This window comes from Ailuropoda melanoleuca, chromosome 2 (genome assembly GCF_002007445.2).
Source record: "Ailuropoda melanoleuca isolate Jingjing chromosome 2, ASM200744v2, whole genome shotgun sequence".
NCBI classification, from domain to species: domain Eukaryota; kingdom Metazoa; phylum Chordata; class Mammalia; order Carnivora; family Ursidae; genus Ailuropoda; species Ailuropoda melanoleuca.
In genome coordinates this window covers 140584035-140605192 of record NC_048219.1, presented here as the reverse complement: position 1 = coordinate 140605192, position 21158 = coordinate 140584035, and the positions used below count along the sequence as shown (strand labels likewise).

The following is a 21158-nucleotide window of genomic DNA, read 5'->3' as shown; positions in this document are numbered from 1 at the left end:
TCCTTGCGCTCCACAGAACTGCGAACTGGCCAACATTCACCATCAGGCGAAGTCCATTTCTCAATAAATAAAACCCCCTCCCTCCAATTGCCCCCAATTCCCGACCGAGCTACACAGATGGTTAGGCAGGCCCAGGAGAAGGTCAGAAAGGACAAAACGTCCCAGCATGCGGAACTGGGCGGCCCGGCGGACCGAGCCTCTTCCGACCTGGTGACTTTTTGCAGAGGCCGCAGAATGAGGACAGCGGACAGACGAGGACCTCGACTTCGTCAGCGCACAGATACAGAGCGAAAGGAGACAAGAGACAAACAGAACAGAAAAAAAAAGCTTTTGCTTTTTCTACATTGTTTTGTTGTTGTTGTTGTTGTTTTGTGGGTTTTTTTCTTTCTTTCTTTCTTCCTGATAGTCCCACACAGCTGAGGGTCGGCGAGTCGGGTCCAGCTGGCTCCTCTTGCTGCTCTGGCTGTCTCGGGAGGTTGTGCCTGCGTTCGGAGGCCGCTGTCTGCTGTCACCGCGCGGCCTAGGCCGGGGCGAGGGCGAGGGCGTGGGCGCCGCGAAGTCGCCAGTCCAGACCGCGCGGGACTCTGAGGAGGTGGCGGGCGTCCTGCCTTCGCTGTTCCTTCTTCTTTGCCCCTGGGGCCTTCTGTAGGCCCAGGGCTTGCGGACGGGGTGGATGGACCGGGAGGCGGGAGGGGCCCGGGCCAGGGGAGACGGGAAGGAGGCGGGAGGGTGAGGGCGGGCAACCTCACATGAGTTGGGGTTGCTGCATAGCTTCTTGGTGCGCCGAGGGGTACCACGACGTGTAGCTGGGGATGTAGGAACCCGCGCTGCCGCCCGAGCCCTTCCCAGATGAGGAGCTGGGGTTCCAGCCAGGCGGCACTGGCGGGGAGCCGGCAGACAGCGCCCGGCCGTTGGCCAGCGCGCTACCCTCCAGAGCCGCCCCGCCCTGCTTCATCAGTTTCTTGAACTTGGAACGCTTGTTCTGGAACCAGATCTTGACCTGCAAGAGCGGACAATAATGTGACTCGGCTAGGTCCATTGTGCCTACCCTGGTTGTCGGGGAGTTAAGGGGGCCGTGGGACAGTGGAGAAAGGATCCCCTTCGCCGCCCTGCGCTACTGGGCAGCTCCCTGCTGGAGGAGCAGAGCCCCACCGCCAATTATAAGAACCAAGGCCTCGGAGGCCAGGCTGCCAGCCGCTGTTTGCCCGCAGGGGCAGCTCTCAGAAAGCCAAGGGGGCGTGGTGGTGAGGAGTTAGGGGGGATCCAGGCCTTCGCTTGTCAGGGCCTCAGCCCGACCCTGGCAATCGTCTGGGGGAAGAAGCAGCGCCTGCACACCATCGAGTCTTCAAGTCCAATATGAACATCAATAAAAGAATCGAGTGGAGGAAAGGAGTGGAGGAAATTTATTTGCAATGCCACCTGTTTCTCTTTGCTCCATCCTTTCTGCCCTTGAGTAAGTTGGGGGCTGAGTGAGGACGCCAAAAGATTTTGTTAAACTTTTCATTTGGACTTACATCAACCTTTCCTTAGTGTCTGTTTGCTCTCCCCAGCTCTGCTCCAAATCCCGGCCCAGACGTTGGAAACCTGCGCCAGTCGTGATCAGAAAGCCCATGGGATCCCCAGAGTCTTAGAGCAATCCGGGAAGGAAGGTCCCGTTCCTCCTCCAGGGTCTGGGACTTGGGAGGTGAGAAGGCAGAGGAAAGGATTTCCCCTTACCCCAACCCGGTGAGAAGGAGGAGGAGGGAGACAGAGGCTCCGGCCCAGGCCCTGAGTGATTAGCCACACACTTTAAAGGCAAAGAAGGGATTAAGCCCAGCGTCTATTGTTCCAGTTGTTCGGGCACGTGTGACCTCAGAGTCCCCAAACAAAACGTCTAGGGAAATCCTTCCGCGCCCTAATCAGATTGTCCAAGGAGTGAGGGCCGGGCGGCAGGCAGCGCGGAGTACAGAGTGCAGCGACAGAGCCAGGGCAGAGAGAACTGGGGAGGAAGGAGAGACGCAGGGAGAGACAGGGGTGGGACACACACACACACACACACACACACACACACGCACGCACGCACGCACGCACTCCGACCCTGAGGCCCAGAGAGCGAGAAATGAAGCTCCGGGCGCAGGCCGGCCGCGGGAAGGCCGCTTGGCAGAGGGGCAGCGGCAAGGTACCTGCGTCTGCGTGAGTCCCAAGGAGGCCGCGAGCTCCGCCCTCTCGGGCAGAGCTAGGTACTGAGTTTGCTGGAACCTCCGGTTCAAAGCCTGCAACTGCAAACTGGAATAAATCGTCCTGGGTTTGCGGATCTTTTTCCCCTTGCCATTGAAGCGCACTTCACCGCCTTCCACCACCGTGCTCTTCTCGGAGTCAGCCCCTGGAGGGACAGCAGAAGCGGGGGCTGCTGTTAATGCAGGGACAGCCTTTAGTGCGGGGAGCCGAGAGCGAGTGGCAATCGAGGGGTGGCAGAGGCTGGGCCGAGAGAGAACGCTCAAGAAATTCCGAAAGCCAGGGAAGTGTCCCGTAAAGTCCGAGGGCCGAACCCGGGCCGCTGCAGGCGGACTGGGGCAGTTCCCAGGCGTGCAGTTCCTGCCTTTGCAGAGAAAGTTTGCTATTTTTGCAGGCGGTAGTTGAGGTTTAATTACCCTTAATTGCATACATTGTTTATAGCGCTACGCAATAAATAATTACTGAGACTAATACGTGCACATGTGGGTTTCTGTTTTCCAAAGGGGCATTGTGTGCTCGGCGCACAGAGCCGCCCAGAGGCCCAGACAGTGCCAGGGGACGCTCTCGGATTTATTCTTTGCTGGATAGTTGTGAGTTGGGTGGAATTTTTTAAAAAATTTTTTCTTTGCTATGACAAGGATCCATACATAGATTGATACCCGAAACCTCCATTACTCCGGCGCCCTCCCCACCCCCACCTCTCTCTCCCCCTCTCCCTCCTCTCTCTCTCTCTCTTCCTCCCCCCTTCCACCCTCCCTTCCTCCCTCCTTCAGTCCCTCTCTCCCTTCGTACCCTTTCCTCTCCCTCTCCGTGGCGAGCGCACGTACCTGGGTCCTCCAGGCGGCTCTGGGCGAGGCTGGCGCTGCCCGGGTAGGACTGCACCGAACTGATGTAGGGGCTGGACGCGTGGCTGCTGACCGAGTTGACGTAGGGGTAGCCCAGCGGTCGGGAGAAAGACGAGGCCGAGCTGTAGGCGCCGTCGGGCTGCGAATGGCCCGCCGAGTGTAAACAGTGCATGGAGTAGTGCCCGTGGGACATGGGAGAAGGAGACATTTGCTGGTTGGGTGGCCCAAACTCCATAAACACCGCCTTGCCCGACACGGGGCTGTTGAGACTTTCTGGCATGGTGGTCATGGTCATCTCTTCTCGCGGGGTCTGGGTGTGGGTCTCGCTCTCTCCTCTGCTTCCCTTTTGGGGGTCTCTGTGTTTCTCAGGACAGGAAGGAACCCAATTTAAGCGGAACAGGGGTTTTCACTTTCCATTCATAAGAAAATGGAGTTTGTCTCTTTGAAAAGTCTAAGCATGATGCTGCCGAGCTCCCCAAACTCGCTTCAAAGCTTTGACTCAGCCAAGGTCATAAATATTCATGAGCTGGCGGAGCTGATTGGTCCGCTGTCTTGCATAATCACCGGGGATTGGTCCGAGGCGCTCCGGCTCCGCTGGACTAGAGCGGGAGAGGTGGCCCGGCCTCGGGAGAAACGCGTCCACACCTCCCGGCCGGGGCTCCTCTGCAACAGAGCGCGCCGTGTGGAGCGCACAATGGGCTGCAGCGCCCGCTCCGGGACCTCAGCGGCCCGTGGCTCTTCAGCCTCCCGCCTCCCCGGCGCGCCTTACTTCTCAGAAACCCACCAGCGGTTCGGCGCAGCCGCCCTCCCCCCACTACTGTCCCCACCCTCCACCCGCCCCCAACACCGGGACAGGGGCACCGCTTCTCCTAGCCGCCCGCCGTCACACGGTCCAGCGCTCAGCGAGGGCGGCTCTGGAGCCCGGCCGCGGCCTCGGAGCGCGAAGTCGGGCACTGGGATGGGGTGGGGGGCACCGGAGGCGGCCAACAGAGCGCTGTCTTCTCGAGAGTCGTGCGCTTAGCGCAGCGCTCTCGTTGGCGGCGCCTCCCTGGCCTGGGTCCGCTCTGCCACATCCCTGGGGTCGGGTTTGGGGCCCTCCGGACAAACTCACTCACTCGGCCGCCGCGCCGCCGCCGCCGCTCCCTGGGGCCCGCTCGCATTGCTCCAGGCCCAGCTGGCCACTCCAGCTTGAGGCTGCACCGGTCTGATCAAAGCAGAGAGCGCGGAGAGCCAGGAACCCGCGCTTCTCCTCCCAGGAAAGGCGGCCGCACCGCCCCCTCCCCCAACACACACCCCCTCTTTCCCTCCCAACCTTCCTCCGCCTCCCCCTCCCCTCCACTCCCTCTGCGCCGAATGCCCTGGACTCACTCCCCCCAAGGGCGCGGCGCAGAGTGGCCGAAGAGCCGGCGGGCTCAGTTCGGCTTGAGCCTCAGATACCAGGTGGTCATTTTCCGGCCTCCTGGGGTCTGGCAAGAGTACCCGGGGTTTAGGAGTCCTGCGGACCACCGAAACCCGCCGCAAAACCAGGCCAGTGGTAGGCACGCAGATCTGGTTACAGACATGTCTCTCATTGTCGCCCCGGATCCTCCTCATCTCCAGTGGTCAAAGCGAGCGCCACTGGGCCTGGGGGCAGGGCTGGCAAAAGCTGCCACGGCACCTTCTATCTTCTGGGGCCCTAGGTACAGAAAAGCGCACAAAAGCCCCCCGCTGCCGCCACCACACAGCCACCCCCATGAGGCGTGGCGCGCACCACGCTGTCTGCGAGGGGCTGTTGGTTCCCCATCCCGCCAGCCCCACGGTGAATCCCAAATTACTTTGTTAGGTAATTAGAAAGTGTTGATAATTATTTCTTTCATAATTTAGCGGTGTGACGGGAACGGGGAAATGATCTTGTGAAAGTTCACACGTGCAGATGTATTAGTTACTGATTCATTTGATTAAATGGTAGTCTCAAGTGCTTGGATCCGCAGCTGAAGGCGCCCCATTAGCATAACACTGATGTTTAATTTTCATACGCATAATTAGCCATATATTTAACACTAATAGCAACATGCAGCCTTTCAGCGTTAAACAGCCCGGGATTTGATCTGGCCTGAGCTGAACCTTGGGCGATGCACCTTCCGCTGTCTGGAGTGCGCAATGATCACAGGACAAACCTCTGTAATCAAGCACATTTTGGCAGAGGGAACACCAATAAAAATGAACATTCAACACAAATTACATCGGTGCTGTCGTTACAGATATTAGTGGAAGGGGCTTCACTCTTTTTTAACTTCTGTAGCCGCAGCTGCTGCCCACGGAATTCCTCTCCTTTGGTTTAAGGGCATGATATTGGGGGTAGCAATATTTCAGGCAGCGTGGCTGGAGCAAAAACAAAAACAAAACAAAAAAATCTTTCAAACCAATAACTGGTTTGCCAACGTGTAAAAAGATTTTTTTTCCCCCTTAATCATCGAATCACAGGGTGATGTTTTGTAGCAACAACCAGCTAATGACTCCGCCACCAGACTACTCCTGGAGCCGCTCGACTCCTCTTGATTTCCGTGTTGCACTTGTGGTTTTAATTGCTCCTTCCTAGCTCCCGTTTGGGGGTGTGGAGTGCGGTGCAGTGCGCCCTGCACAGCAGCACGGATGCCGCCCGGGTCCCTGGTCTCTTGCGCGCACCTCTAGCGGGCCCTGCCCACGTAAGTGATCGCCGCGGCTGGCGCCGGGTCGGGGTTGGGACCGAGGGAAGTGGCTGTTGACTTCTGGCGCTCAGGGCTATACGTGAGGAAACCCGACGGCTGGGCGGCCCATGGGCCAGTTTATTCCAGAGAACTGTAAGGTGGGGGAAGGGGAGAGAGGCGGCCACGGCTCGAGACCGTCTACGGGGCTTTCTGTCCACATCTGGAAGGGGGAATCCAAGCCTTTCCAGCGCAGGGGACCGGTCTAGCTCCGTGAAACAAAGGGCTCGCACGCGCCCCCTCAGGAAACGGTTTCAGAGCCTTGTTTATTTTAGAAATGAATTATATGTGGGTGAGGGAGTGTCTACACTCGGGAATTATTTCTTAGCCCTAGAGAAGCAGGTCGGGGAGGGGCGGCTGAGCCGGGGTTCTCGGGTGCTGAGACACCCGGCCTTGAGTAGCTTCGCAGTGAGCGATCTTATCTCCACTCTGTGAGCTCGGAGCGAATCCCTCCCACCCACCGCACCCCACCCCTCCCCACCCCCACTGCTAAGACGACACCTGTTCTGAAACGTTGGTTTGCTTAGATCTTTGCCTGTCCCAACTCTGACAGGAAACAAAACTCTCGCATTTATCCTGGGAGTCCCGGATTCCGAGTAAAACCCGTGGGAGACAGCGCAGGACCCGAGTCTGGTGGTGTTAGCCGTAGCCACGCGTGGCCTGAAATCTCGGCGGCCCCGGGTGCGGTTTGGGGCCAGTTCAGCTGAAAGGTGGTGGTGGTGGTGCACAAGGTATTTTAAAATCTGCTAACTTCAACTTCAAAGCATGTTGAACGGAGTTCGTTCTGAATCAAGTTTGTTTCCTACGGAGCTGCTGATACTGGCTGGTGCTGGTGTATATACATATATGTGTGTATAATGTTTAAACGAGGCTCAAACTAGTTACTTTAATAAATAGGATTATAAACCTGTCCCATAAATACTTCCACCTCAGAATAATTGCTGCACAAACAGCATGTTATCCCAGTGGTTGGTAAAACCCTGTGGTCCTAATGAAATTATTCTTGGGGAACTTGGAGTAAACTGATCCGTAGATAAGATAAGCGGCTAACCGTTGCATTCTGATTGCTGTAGGAGAGAAGCAAAATCATTATCTGGCAAACGTCTTCCAAGCCATCTGGGCCAGGTTCCTTCCTAGAGAATCGGATTGTTCAGGAACAGCCAGTCTCAGTCTCTAGGCCTTTGCTTGGCCAATATCTCAAACACCCTGAAAAGTTTTTCTATGGTCCTTGTAAATCTTCAACCCGTCCCTCGCCTTTTCCAGCTATCAGATCCACTTGAATTGGAATCGCCTCTGTCCAAATTCTCCATCCCTGGGCACGGAGAAAGTGAGCTGGAAGGGTTGGAGGATGCTCAAGAGAATCCAAGTCCAGGGAAAACCTTGAACTAGCCACTTTTCCAAGTGTGCTTATTGGCCTGTTTCCCATCTCTTCTCCCACCAGTCTGTGTCACAAAGACAACTGCCTCTTGGGTCCTGATCACAGAGACCACCTGTCATGGCAACTACAGGTGCTTGCATTTCCCTGGTGCTCTCCAGCCCAAGCTATATTTAGTGGGCAGCAACTTTGTAAAACCCGCTTCAGTATAAACAAAAGTTAGCACAACCCCTGGCTGCCCGGACACCCTCAGTGAACTTGTTTCTAAAACCATGATCAGAGGGGGTCTATTCTCTATGTGGCCTACTAGACGCCCAATACCTCTTCACCTGAGCCCAGGTCTGAACAGGTGCTCAGGGGGAGGTAGTGAGTGCTGAGGAAGGGAGGGTATTCCGATCAGAAATGGGTCTTTGGGAAATGCGGAATGTGGGTGATTGGATTTTCTGCTTCTGAAGCAGGTGAAGCTGCAGGCTTGCCAGCTTCAATCCCAGCTAACTTGGCTCTTGCCCTCAAAAGTTTCCATATCTCTCCCTGCTAGAATCCTCTGGGTCTCCAGCAGGAGAGCACAGTCCAGAGGGGACCAATATGGGGACAGGTCGGCTTAGGAGCTAGACAGATGAGCTGGACACTGTTCACACCTGGACGGGGGGGGCAATGTTCTAATTTCTAGTGCAATAGACTGTGTGTGTGTGTGTGTGTGTGTGTGTGTGTGTGTGAGTGATGGAGGGGTGAGAGGATCCTTCAAAAGTAACCTCAGGGATGGCTGCTTGGGGCAGGATGAGGGATGTGAGGAGGAGTCACAGGGGCCGGGGAAAGTCATGTTTGTGGACTGCTAAAGCACTGTAGAGGCCAGACCCAGGGTTCAGGGGCAAGGAAATATCTGTAACCAACCCCACCATTTGTGGGCTAATCTTTTCATCACAAAGCAGCTATGAGGGGGAAAGAACTGGAAGGGCTACTGCCAATGTGAGATCCACAAGGGGGAAAGAAGAGACTTTTAAAAAATTCCCAGCTAACATCTAGGCTCGTTCTTTCCCTCACGCGCCCATGTGAAAAGTTCAGAGACTCAAAAATTAACCACCTACCTTCTCCCTCTAGTAACTGTCAGAGACACAAGGACCACAGACACAATGGGCTTAGGAGGGGAAAGCTTTTTACTCGGGCGGTCAAGACAAGGGAAAGAGAAAACAATGCATCTCTAGAAATCCCTCTTCTTCCAAACGAGGGCGTCCCCCCCAATTACCCCCCCCGCCCCCCGTCTCTCCGAAGCCGCGGCCAAGGCATGGCTTGAGATCTGAGTTCCCAACTGCCCCCAATCCCCACCGGGTTTTTCCAAGACTAGAAGCTAGGTTGGTTACTGCGTGACCTCCCTTTCGCCTGTGTCTTCTAAAAGTTCTCCAGCTGGATTTCAGCAATTCAGGATAAAAAGCGCCTGGCCTCTGCGACCTTCGGGCGGCTCCTCAGGCCTCGTGGGGCAGTTTGGTCAGGATCTGCACGCCCCTCGACGTGATGAGAACTGTGTGCTCGAACTGGGCGGACCTGAAACACACGCGGCGGTGAGAACGCGCGAGAGCGCCGGCGGGGCGGGGAGCAGCAGCGCGCGGAGAGCCGTCTGACCAACCTTCCCTTCCCATATCGTTTAAAAGCAATGGCACAGAAAGCAAACACCTTTGATTGTCCAGGGAGACCATAGTCCAGGCATCTTCCAGGACTTTAAATTCCGGGGATCCCTCAGTTATGATTGGCTCTGTAAAACGGAAAATATTTACTGCAGTGATCTAATCAGATTCCTGTCAAATATTGTTTCAGCTGATTATGAAAAAAAGAGAATAAGAAGGTTCTCCTCCCCTCCCCCCAAGAGCTTCCCCCTCCGGTTCCTGTTGTCATCTCACAAGGGCTGATAATTGATGTTGCTTACATAGTATACTACAAACTAAACAGTAGGAAGAGGAAACACTACCGCATTAAAAAATGTATGAAGTTGCCTAGTTCGTAATTTTTTTGAGAAAAAAAGGGCATTTTAATCAAGCCTTAATTAGGACCCCGTGGATAATAACCACCCAAACACCAGTCCCTCTTATAAATACCAGTCAGTTTTTAAAAATATTTGAATTTTTAAAACATACTTAAAATGTTCATTAATCAGCAAATAACAATTTTCTTATTTCACTCTAATTACTTCTCCATTAAGTACCACAGTCAGAAATATGATGCCTTTAGGGTCTTAGATGATTGGAATTTGGGGGCGAAACCAATCACATGATCAGCCAGGAATGGGCCGCCAGACCGTACATATCACTTGCTGACAGGGAGCAAGGGACATGATCACTTCTAGTTACTGGGTGTTACTGAAAAAAACAAACAAACAAAAAAAACCAAAACAAAAAACCCAAAACCAAACCAAAACAAAAAAAACCCCAAATACCACATTATGCTGGTAACAGAATTAGAGGCTGGATGACTGCCGTCTCCTAAATGTGTCGGTAAGTATCTGATTTAGGAAGATGGGGCTCGAGGATATTATTTAATCAGATTTGCTATGCATCTGAATTATTTCATTACGCTGATTGGCTTTATTATTCCTTCACGGGACTGCCTGGCCTAGGCCAGCACTGCTGTCTCCATCCAGGGAGCCATGGCTCTCTGAATGCGAGCTTGGGCACTGACCTATGGTGAACGCCATTCCTTCCTCCATGAGTAGATTGCTGTCATTTGCTGCAAAACAAAACATATGGGGTGGGGGGAGTGAGAAATGGAAAGAAAGAGAGAAACAGAATTAGAGGGGCAGGATTGCTCAAAAAAAACTTGGTCATTTTATTTTTTTCTTTTAGGGTAGAAGGAAGGATGGAGATTTCTAGAATCCTGGTAGTGGCTATCACCAAGGGGTTAAACACAGGGGTTCTGAGCTTTAGCCTTTGCATTTTCTTTGCTTGGGGTCAAGGCCCCTGAGAAGCGTGCACCAAGGCCCAGCAGAGGCAGCTGGGGTGTTTTAGACACCTGTTGCATGTTTTAGACAACCTCCACAGTCCCCTGGCCACTTGCTTCCAGGTCTCCTGGCTTCACTGGTTTGTAGGCCCTGCCTGCCACCCCAAAGAGAAAGACATCTTGGGGAACTGATTCAAAAGGAAGACAGCCCCTTGGGGTGCAGGTTAAAGCAGGAGGCTAGGACAGTGGTGACTTGAAATAATTCCTAGTGTTGGTGCAGGGTGGGGCACACACCTGACATACTCTGCACTCCTGCCTAGACCTCTTCTGAGCTGCTTCAGGTGGGGCTCTTTGGTGCAAAAGGAATTCTGACATGCTGGGTTCCTGGGGATCTTCCAGGGAATGGGTTCTTGGCAGTATTTCCTCTAGGGACTGCTCTCACCCCAAGCACACAGGTCAAGGTACAACTTTCCTTCAGTCCCTGTCCAGGTGTGCAGGCCCCATTGGGGGCACTCTATAGAACCGCCTCCTACCCTAACCACTGCTTCTGGCCCACCCTCGCCTTCTCATTGTAGGGTGCACACCCAGGCAGTAAAAAGCAGGAGGTCCTGGGGAAGGAATACAAGGGTGGGTACAATCTAGAAATCACTAAAGAGTACATGCTGCTAAATACATGAGCTGTCAACGCTGTGTAGGATGTAATGAAGTTTAACCACAACAGTCAGCAGTTAGAGAAGGGGGTAGAAAAACAAAAACAAAACAGTTATATGTGCATGCTGCTGGGACATTGATGCAGTGGCATTTTGTTTTCAGTAACTTTTTCTAGACAAATATCCCTTGTGCCTTCAAGCCATCACCCTTCAGGGGAAGACAAAAAGCGAAATAAACCCTATTCTGAGATTGAAACTGCTGGGCTCTAATCCAGTAACATGGTAATGTGCTGGTTACAATTAAGTAACCCCCCACCCCCACATACACACACATGCATACACACAAAAGGATGATCATATGAATTCAAAGTCAGAGGAACATCAGGACCAAAACTGCCTTATTCTGAGTACATTCAATAAATAGCTCGCAAATCAATCTCCTTACCATGATGCCAAATTTCTGGATGTCCATGAAAGTAAGATCCTATCCCATGTCCCACAAAATGTGGACAGACGTGCAAACCGTTCTGATGAGTTATATGGCTTTAAAAGTGACCAAACAAAATACTTAATTAAATTAGGTAAGTTTTTAATGGACACTTAGATAAAGTCACTTTAAAATAGTCTCTGAAAGAGAAAAAATCAGTTATATTTAGAGTCAGATGATAACATTAACGTTTTCATTATTCTGGAATAATTAAATTTTTTACCATTGCATGCAACAACTCCCTTTGGATAAATGAAGAAAAAAGGTATGTATCTAACACAGTAGTTTGCTTCATTTACCTTAATACAGCATTCAGACAAGGCCACTTTTAGACAACAATGAGTGCGCATGCACACATATACCGACCTGTATGCATCACCAAGATACAGGTGCACAGAATGCAGTTCACAAAAACTTGCCTGGTTTGTATAAAGTTGCACAAAAAAAAAACCATGCAAATTACTACTGATTTGGTAAATGAACAGAGAAATAAAAATGCTAGAAATGTGACCTCCTACTTTTATAGTTCCCTTATTCTGGCCTATTTCCAAACATTACACATTTTAGAAGCAGACACACCCATACAAAAGGTCAAATCATGTTGTCAATATTCTTGAAATACTCCAAAACTTTGCGATCATTCAGGATTTCCACTCAAGACATATGTCATTAACAAAATTCACACACCGGGGCGCCTGGGTGGCACAGCGGTTGAGCGTCTGCCTTCGGCTCAGGGCGTGATCCCGGCGTTATGGGATCGAGCCCCACATCAGGCTCTTCCGCTATGAGCCTGCTTCTTCCTCTCCCACTCCCCCTCCTTCTGTTCCCTCTCTCACTGGCTGTCTCTATCTCTGTCGAATAAATAAATAAAATCTTTAAAAAAAAAATTCACACAGAATGCTTTTTAATCACCATGATGCTTAAGGGAAGCTAGTATTGTGATTCCTAATTCTTAATACTTCATTAGTTCTTTCTACATGCAAATGTACTGGGTTCCATGTATTCCATATAAATGAAGTCTGGCATATAGAATCCAACCCTAAAATCTTCACCTACAAAGTTAAGAAGTTATTTTTGAAATAAGGTGAACATACTCATTTCTAGGGGCACCAGAAAGAACATACAAACCATGAACAATTTATATTTTCATGTGGATGAGGGGAATAGTGCCCTAACCCTAACCACAACAATGGATCAGGATTTACAGGACTACTATTTAAATTCTTATCAAAGTCAAAGTTCTTAGATCCCAAACTAGAGTTTCCAACAGACCGTAGGTTTAGTTGACATGAACTCAAAGGCAGCATTTCTATGACCATTCATGTCAATACACTTATCTCTGAATATGTTTAACTTTCCTCTCCAGGCCTGCAAGATACCTTCCCTTAGACCAGGATGTCACTATAAATAGCAGGTGGACAGCCTCTCATTCAGATTTAATTTTCATGTAACTGATAGCGCAGAAATAGGTAAGCTATGCATGTGTCGATGACAGGAATAACAAGTCAATATTTTTCTCTTTTAAAGTTGTACTTTATAGTTACAGTTATCTCTGTGTGTCTTTGCAGTTGGGGCAGGAGGTATAAAAACTTTTTCAAGGTGTTTCTCTTTGCACCACACAATTTCTGAGTAAAAACTGAGAATAGAGAGTGGATGGAGGGTGGAAGAGAGATGATTAGATAAGATGATAATGATCTAGAATTTTTTTTTTTTACAAGAGTGGGTTCTACCTAAACCTGTAAATTATGTGACTTCAGTCCCAACAAACCTCAATGATTCCTAAGAACATTCAATATAAACTGTTCTCCTATTTTCTTTCCTTAAAAGAAAAAAAAAAAAAAACCACCCTAGGATCTAACTGATTGGCAGGCATCACGGCTACATCTTAAATGTGTGTTACAATGGCAATCTTCATTTTAATTTCTGATGAGAGGAGAGGAAGAAAGCCCACTCTAAAAAAACACTCGGGGTCCCTCCACCATCACACCTCTCATTCCTCTTCATAAAAGAGGCTGTGCAATTACAAGGTGGCTAAAGATATTTGAGTGCATTCTCCTACAACAATTTACTGCCTGGGTCCTGCTGGAACTTATGGTTACAGGAGTATCATAGAATGTATGTGTCATGAATGCAAAGGTCAGGATTTCACAGCCGGGTAGAAGGAGGAAAAGCACAGGACAAATTTGCTCAGGTCCTTGGCTGAGCACCCATCTCAATGCTTGATTCCCAGGAGCTAAGTATATATTTCTGTCTGCATCTCAGGGTATTTCCCTTTTGGATTTGTAGTGAGCTTTTTAATGCATACTTGCTGGGACTAAATGGGATCAAATCTCACTAATGTTCTTAATTACTATTTAAAATCATGCCCCTTCTACTATTTTGGAATATACGGGAAGCACAAGATTATTTGCCCTGATTCTAGGGTTTTGCCCTGATTCTAGGGTTTAAATCTAACTTTGTAAGAGACAATCCGAGTGACCTGTAGTAGCCAATTCCACTCGAACATGGAAGCAAGTGGTGGTAACCCTGTCTGTGGCATGGGAAGGTGGGGCATGTGTGCTTCTTTTAACTGGTGTGGCGAGGGAGATGGAAACAGCTGGGTGGGCAGGGCTGCCCAGGAAATGCTGAGGTCGCTCCCCAGCACCAGCCATCACAGGGCCGGGACCCCTTCTGAGCACGAGGGTCTTCTTGCCCTGGACATTCCCACTCAGGAGATCTGTCTTCTTTCTGCTGAAACCCACCAAAAAAAATTCTCCTGGTATTAGCCGTTCTGTTCTGATTTTCTCTAACTAAAAATCCTCTCAGACAGTACAACACTTAGCCATGAGCCTGAGTGCACTTATAATTTGAAGTCACAGGGACTATTTGGGGAGGGAGAAGAGGGGAGAGAAAGAAGAAGGTGTACAAATGTAGTTTCTGAACTTACTCTGGAATCATACTATTAGTACAGTTCCTGTTTCAGTTACTGTTCCTCCCTTCAGGAATTTCATCTTGTGACCGTTTTCTTCCATTTATAATTACCTTTCCTGAGGTAGTTTTCCTCGGTTGAAGTATTGTGTAGAAAAAATTAAAATTCTTAATACATTTCAACTACATTTTGTGACTAAGGATACATTCCCCAAGAGGGCAGAGGAGTACTATGTTTAAGTGCATACTCTCCTCAAGAAATAAAAATGCACATGGAAATAGTTTATCACCATTTTTATATGAATTCTATAAACAGCACTAATTTCCAAACGGTCCCATCTCTAATTAAATGGCCCCTGATTTTCCAAGTTCAGTCTTTCCAGATTTTTATTTTAAACAGTAATCTTTGAATGAAGGAATGCACAAGTCCAAGGATTCATTCTAATGACGAGGAATGTTTAAGTACAATTTGTTAAATTTTTAAAGCCAACAACCGTTTTCCAAAAGAGTGGTACATTTTTTTGTTTCAAGCTGTATCACAAATTACTGTATTTTTCTTACAATAGTGCTGAACTTTTATTTGAGGTTTTCTGTTTCCGAAAAGCAGACATGATGGATTGAAATAAAAGATAATTTATTGCAGTGCTTACTTTCATGTGCAGAGAGAAGCAGTGTAATTGTAATTTACAGTAGCTGTCAAGAAAAATCCATCACAGATGACATTAAAATGACTTATTTTGCCTGAGCCACTTATTGTTTAAATGTGCATAATCTAATAGAAAGAGATTATTTTTAAAAATCTGCTTTATATTCTTCTAAATTAATATCAAAACATATACTTATGAATTAAACATTAAAAACCATTTATTGATACTTTCATCATGACATTTACAACTATAAGTTTAAATTATTTTTGATTGAACTGTCACATATTTGGGATGCATGAATCTACACATTCACAATATTCTCATGTGTACAGATCATATCATCTAGAGATAATTTGAATATACAGCTTTAGAAATAATTTAAAGCAAATGGAGGTACAGCGAGCATAATAACAGTGTAATCTAAAGATCACTAGCCATCCCTCATGAAGCAAAAGGGCACACAGAGAACTCTTTTCATTAAACTATTGTAGCCAATACTTCTTCAGAGATACCCTCCTACCCTTACGGGCTTCAGAGAATTTCAAAATTTCCTATAAAGATCACTAGGTTTTTGGTAACATACTACTAATAAAAGAAGCTTGAATGTTCTTTTCATGGTGTATCAGTAGAGGGAGGCTATGCAAAAGATGGTGAATATCTTAAAATAAATGAGACTGAGTTGAAAGATGTTTGTAAACCTTCAGTCTGTAATGATTCCAAGTACTTTTGGCTTAAAGGTGGAGCTTGTTTGTTTATTTACTCCCTTGAGATTTTGCCTGAATAAGAAAAGGCAAAATAATAGAGGTCCGGAAATACCGCCTTAACACTGGTTAGTCCCTGTGGCAGACAGAAACCATCTAAATAATGAAATGTATCAGGCTACAAGTAAAAACTTCATTGTCTCTTATTTTTCACATAGTTTTGTAAGTGTAGCTGTTGGGACTGATCCGGTTTTGAAAGGAGCTTGTACATGCAAATTCATACTCTTCGAAGACCGAAGACCGACCTTTGTGTCCAGATAGCTAAAATCCAATGTCACTTTCAATTCTACTCTTCTTCTTCTTCTTTTTTTTTTACGTAGCTAGAATTAATGTAGTGAATATGTAATGAAATGCATTATCCTGCATGGAGATTTATCAGATTTTCCGACTGAACGCTATGCTTTGCTAGTACTAGCTGGAGTTCACCTGCATGTTGGTGTGGCGTGTGGCTCTTTTTTGTAAAGAGTTAAGTCGTACACAAAAAAAGGGAACAAAGGTCAGCACCCAGCCGCCACTTGAATGTGAGATTTTTCTTTTTATTCCCCTTGATGTATACTAGGCTCTGTGTTATTAGTCTTAATGATGGAAAATTGTAGTGTTGATACAAATCTTTTTTTCAAAGTAGTAGGCGGGAGCTCCATTTGTTAGTAAGTTTTTTTGTGACTAAAAGCCACGGACAGTACATTTATGTAGCAGTAAAAGGCCTAGATGCTCTTTCCATAGCAGAGCTAATTATTCCTACTGTGACCTTACTGATCTAGCCTGTTCCTAGCACATCTCATCTGCACGCCTGTTCCTCTGTGTAGATGGTGTCAGAGAATATGAAAAACCCTATAATGAAACCATTTTCATGATGGAGAAAGGCTACTGGAGTTGCACTTGCTACAAAGAGGCTCAATTATATGAGTAATTGTGATAATTTTCTACATTCATAGCCTTCAATGGGGAAAAAAGAATGAGAGCCACAAAGGAAAATTACTTTAACAAGAAAGTACAGAGAGTAAAAATGGAAGAAGAGACAAAAAGGGGAAAAAATAACCAGAAAAAAAGTTTAAAAAATAGATCTGGAGGGAGGAATAGCAAGACAGGGAGAACAACAGAAATGCTCAAAAGCCCATGTGCAGCTGTGTTGCACAATTAAATTGAATTTTTTTTTCCTGCAGTTGATGAATGTGACTACTGCAAATGTGCCTCTGTAGTTAGCTATCATTTGTTGTTCCGTGACAGGAAAAGGATAATTACCTCTCAGAGAGAATCAAAGGCTGACATGCCCTTTAGACACAGCCATGAATGCAGAGCTCGATAGAATGCTTGAATAAGAATCTAGTGTTCTCTGCCCCCTTCTACTGAAGAATAAATTTTGTTAAAATGCAAGAGCACCACCAGTAAATTTGTTGAACCCTAGGTGTTCAAAAATATGAGATATATCTACTGACTCATCCCATTTGCAAAAATAAAACTGCATTTTGAATTCATTTCTATTATATTCATGGACAGTAAGATAGTGAGATATGCATTAAATTTCTTTTCCCAGTAGGGGTCTGATTCAACATTTCCTATGAAAGAACAGAGAGACACTATCCTTTTTTCCCAGGCTAGTTAGCCTATAATTTAAAACTGTCAAAAACACAATTTTGTTCAAAGTCTTCAATAAAAGCTTCTCAGATATAACCCAAAGAGATTTTACTAAAGTTTGATTCAGACATTGTTACAATATTTTTAAAGCCATAAATACATTTAACTGATATTTTACTGCCTTTTTTCTTAAAGTATTTGAGGGCTTACGAAGAAAAAAGGCAGCATCTTTTCAAGGTGACTAAGCCTTCCATCCTTCAGACAAACGGGAAGTATTCAACGGTTCATATTAATGAGAACAGTACTTTAAAAGGTACTGATGTGATCATCTTTAACAAAATGTGTTACTTTTGAATGAAAACACATATTCTGCGTGTCTACTTCAAAACAGTTATGGGGGTAAAAATAAATAAATAAAAAATAAAGACCTAAAAGTAGGTAACAGATCACGGGGAAAAGTCTTGAATTCAGAAAATACACATACACTCAAAAAGCAAGCACAGAATACTGTTTGGAAAATAAACAACGGTTTACAGGAAAAAATGAACCAGACAAGAAAAGGACATAAGCTCACCCTTTCGGCCTGTTTCCTAATCCACTAATTTGAAAGGTAAGGCTTGCTTGAGGCAATTTTTTTTTTTAATCTTTGTATCACAGGAATATGTTTCACTTCATTCCTTTATAAAATTTAGCTTTTCTCCTGTTTCATTATCCAAGAGTTGGGATGCTTACCCCCTTCTTAGGTACTTTCTTCCATGTTTGGTGTGATTTTGAGTAAAGGAACACTACAGACCAATATGTCAAGCTAAAACTAAAGCAGTCATATAAATATTGCTTGCCGCTCCTCTAAGTTTCCTGGTGACCCTAGTATAATTCACTGTTTTAAAATCTCTCTTTTTTTAAAACCCAGGGAACAACATTGCAGCTTGGCAGTTCACATACTGATATCAGACTGAAATGATGGTTCTGAATCATAAAACATGTCATCAACTTTATACCAAGCCACCAATAACCTTTGTACCATTTGCCAACCCTCCCTTTACTTGTCAGTGTAAGGCTTACCTGATTGTGTTTCCAATTACAGAGAAGGGAGCCCCCGCTCTGCAAGCTGCAATTGCTTCATCTCTACACCTCCTGGCAACCTCCACTAACTTTTTACCACATTCATCCACATTGCCCACCAAAAACGTTTCAGAGGTGTCTCCATGGTAGCCATTGTAATAGACCTAAACACAGGCAAACATTTTAAAATACGTCCTAGTTTAAAAATGTACTCTCCAAAAGTATATATTATGTTCGTTTATGTATTTAGTAGATTCATACGTTTCACCCTTCCAGAATCACTCTCGTTTCCCCACAAAAAAAAAAAAAGGATATGCTAAAGCCTTACAGAAATTAAAAAGATGAAGCCATATGATGATATTACAAAATTTAAAAATAAATATGTAGCTAGCATGGCTATTTCAGCATTATGATTAGCAATGCTAGTATAATGTTCTGATTCCTCATTTTATTTCTGAGAAGACAAAACTACACGTGCATAAATTAGTGACCAAAGACACTGACCCACAATTACTACGATAGCTCTAGAGAACCCAGAAGTATTTAACATAGTGAAAAGTTTCTTCAGTGTCATGAAGATACTTGATCTTTTATTTGCCAATTCTACATTTGGAAGTGATAGACAATAATAAGAAGAAATAAAATAGACATGTCAGTATTAGACAGTAGGAGAATTTCATTCCAAGAACTGAAGTGGCTCAATATGGGAATGAAATATGTTAGGGAAAGATCCTCTCTGGAAGGGAAACCTTAGTCAAATGTTCCAGATAGCAGAATGTTAACAGAAAACACTATACATGGGTTTTTAAAGGATTAAAATATAACAAAATAGGCTTAAGAATAAAATTACAGAAAATACAATTTTATCAGTTGTCAATGATTCAGCAGGCCCTATAGGATCTTGAAAGACACAAGATTCATTATAAAAATCAATAATTAACAAACCCTATAATGAATATAGATGGTGGAAGGGGCTGGTTGAATCCTGATGCTTAGATATAGCATGGAATTTGCTATTTTGCATAAATTTGACCTTTGTAGTTATTTTTCACATTTCTCTTTCTCATGAAGCAGAATGCAGAAACTTATAAAAAAGATATTTATCTCAGCTTTCTATTTTAATACTGAGTTAATGTCTTAAATCTGTGTACTATTCTGCACTAGAACAATATTCTACTACACTCTTTAAGGGAGGCAGGAAAAGTCTTTATTCAGTCTTCACTTTACAAGTCAGAAACCTGAAGCATAAACAGGGTAACTGGTCTAAGGTTAGTGGCCAAAATACAGAGGTAGGTCCAGATGGATTCTTGGCTTCTAATCAAATGTTTTCTCTACTATGTCAAATGTCCTTAATTACCTTGCAACAGAGTAGTACTTTATATATTTTTTTCCATTTGCAATCCAAGAAAGTACAAGTTTGATTTTATACACAAATATATTACAGTTACTAATAAAAGTGTAATTGTTTTAAAAATGTATAATTCAGTGTTTATGTAACTGTTATTTAAGTAAAAAATATTTTTAAAAATCTTTATTTGCCTTTTTATATTACTTTTTGCTAGCTTTCAAAAGGACTATGTGAACGTTTCAATATATATGGGAGTAACAATACTTCTGAAAGTCTATGACATTATCTATAATTAGGGTTTATGCTCACAAAGTATTCTTGTTTTGTACTTCATTTATTAAACAAATATTTATTGAGCAACTACTCTAGGCATCTCACAGTCTGTTTTTTAACATTCAACTTTCAAGGGGGAAAGAAGTGTTTTCTTCTGATATATACTAGATGTAAACAATTATAAAATGTGTAACGAGTATTTTCTGATAAAATTACAGGATCTGATAATGGAGTCTTTCACTTAATAACATACCTCGCAAGAAATACAATTTGTGGGGAGGGGTAAAAAAAGAAATATAATTTATTAAGATAGTAACCAATATGTTTTCTTGACTCTTTCATATTTCTAGACACTTGAAGTATTTCACCTTGCTTTACGAGTTTTGTAATTGTAAAATATTTGAATGTTAAAAATTTATTTAAAGTCTTCAGGAAACAGAAAAGGCATGGAATATTCTCTTTGATGCGTTGGGAGCAGTGGGAAAGCGTGTGCTGATTTCATTCAAAGCAGCAATATTTTATTAGGGGGTGATTAGGTGAGATAATAAATGTAAAACCCCCAAATCAGTTACAACTCAAAAGAAAAGTGTATCAGGAAAAATACTTTATTTCAGGTATACCTCATAAAATATCTCCTCCTACATGATTCTGAGTTGGAAAGATAAACCAACAGAATATATGTGGAGCAAATGTTCAAGTATTCTCAATAGGACAAAATGATATATGAAAGAGTAGCAGCAATAAAGGAATCGTTGGCTATGTCACCATACAAACTGATATGAAGAAAAGAGGGTGAGTTAATTTAAACAACTAAACATTTGGCTGAACTCAACTATCGGATGCCAATTTCCACCTCATTCCCACACCTACCTAAGTTCATGGTCTGGATACAAAATAACTATTATGGAAAATATTTCCTCCTTCATAGAAGCTATACTCCTTGAATGTGGTCTATCTCAACTAGTTCTCATCAGATGGTTAAATTTTACTTATTTATTTAAAACTTACTTATTAATCATTACATGTATACAATTTATTTACAATCTACTTAATCCAAAGGGACCATTACAAACTTTTTTAGTAAAATGAACTGCCAAAAGCGCAAACAAGCCAAGTCTGAGAAAAGTGAAAGGCTGAGGGAATTAGGAAAGGTGAGAGCTTGTACAATTTGAAGTTCCCACGTGAAATCACTTTGGGTTGTTATTTAAAAGAAAGGCTGTTAACCATTTGGTAAAAAGTTAGGTTCAGAGCGAAAACCACTCTGCTCGTAGGCTCCAAGTTCAAGGCTCTCTATACCCTCTATGCCACAAATGGAACACGACGTTACCTTCAGGGATTTTAATCAATCTAAGGAACACTGCTAGCA

The 21158-nt window shown here is 45.2% G+C and overlaps 2 protein-coding genes across 5 annotated transcripts in view; both read right to left on the bottom strand.

Annotated features, from left to right (window-relative positions):
- Nucleotides 1–717: 717 nt before the first annotated feature.
- On the bottom strand, nucleotides 718–4367 carry DLX1 (distal-less homeobox 1). 2 transcript variants are annotated; one of them, XM_034654744.1, is made up of 4 exons: nucleotides 4171–4367; nucleotides 3042–3415; nucleotides 2163–2362; nucleotides 718–1000 (listed from the first exon to the last, which is right to left on the bottom strand). In XM_034654744.1, exons 2-4 carry the CDS (start codon nucleotides 3352–3354, stop codon nucleotides 746–748), a joined length of 768 nt encoding a protein of 255 aa, XP_034510635.1. In that variant the 5' UTR covers nucleotides 3355–3415; nucleotides 4171–4367; the 3' UTR covers nucleotides 718–745. The 2 variants fall into 2 exon arrangements, with proteins under 2 accessions (XP_034510635.1, XP_034510636.1); XM_034654745.1 differs by having other exon boundaries at nucleotides 4175–4302.
- Nucleotides 4368–8412: 4045 nt separating this feature from the next.
- Nucleotides 8413–21158, bottom strand: part of METAP1D (methionyl aminopeptidase type 1D, mitochondrial) — an 85969-nt gene continuing 73223 nt past the window's right edge. For all 3 annotated transcript variants that reach the window (XM_034654743.1, XM_034654742.1, XM_011235613.3), the window contains 5 exons: nucleotides 18172–18335; nucleotides 11178–11275; nucleotides 9825–9872; nucleotides 8826–8904; nucleotides 8413–8696 (listed from right to left, as the gene is read on the bottom strand). In XM_034654743.1, the coding sequence (XP_034510634.1) occupies nucleotides 8618–8696; nucleotides 8826–8904; nucleotides 9825–9872; nucleotides 11178–11275; nucleotides 18172–18335 (468 nt within the window). In that variant the 3' untranslated portion in view covers nucleotides 8413–8617. The remainder of the gene's footprint in view (nucleotides 8697–8825; nucleotides 8905–9824; nucleotides 9873–11177; nucleotides 11276–18171; nucleotides 18336–21158) is intronic.

Coding starts and splice junctions, on each gene's coding strand:
- DLX1 (XM_034654744.1), bottom strand. CDS start 3,354: ATGACCATGACCACCATGCCAGAAAGTCTCAACAGCCCCGTGTCGGGC. Junction 2,363..3,041: donor GAGCCGCCTGGAGGACCCAG/GTACGTGCGCTC, acceptor CTGTCCCTCCAG/GGGCTGACTCCGAGAAGAGC. Junction 1,001..2,162: donor TGGGACTCACGCAGACGCAG/GTACCTTGCCGC, acceptor CCGCTCTTGCAG/GTCAAGATCTGGTTCCAGAA.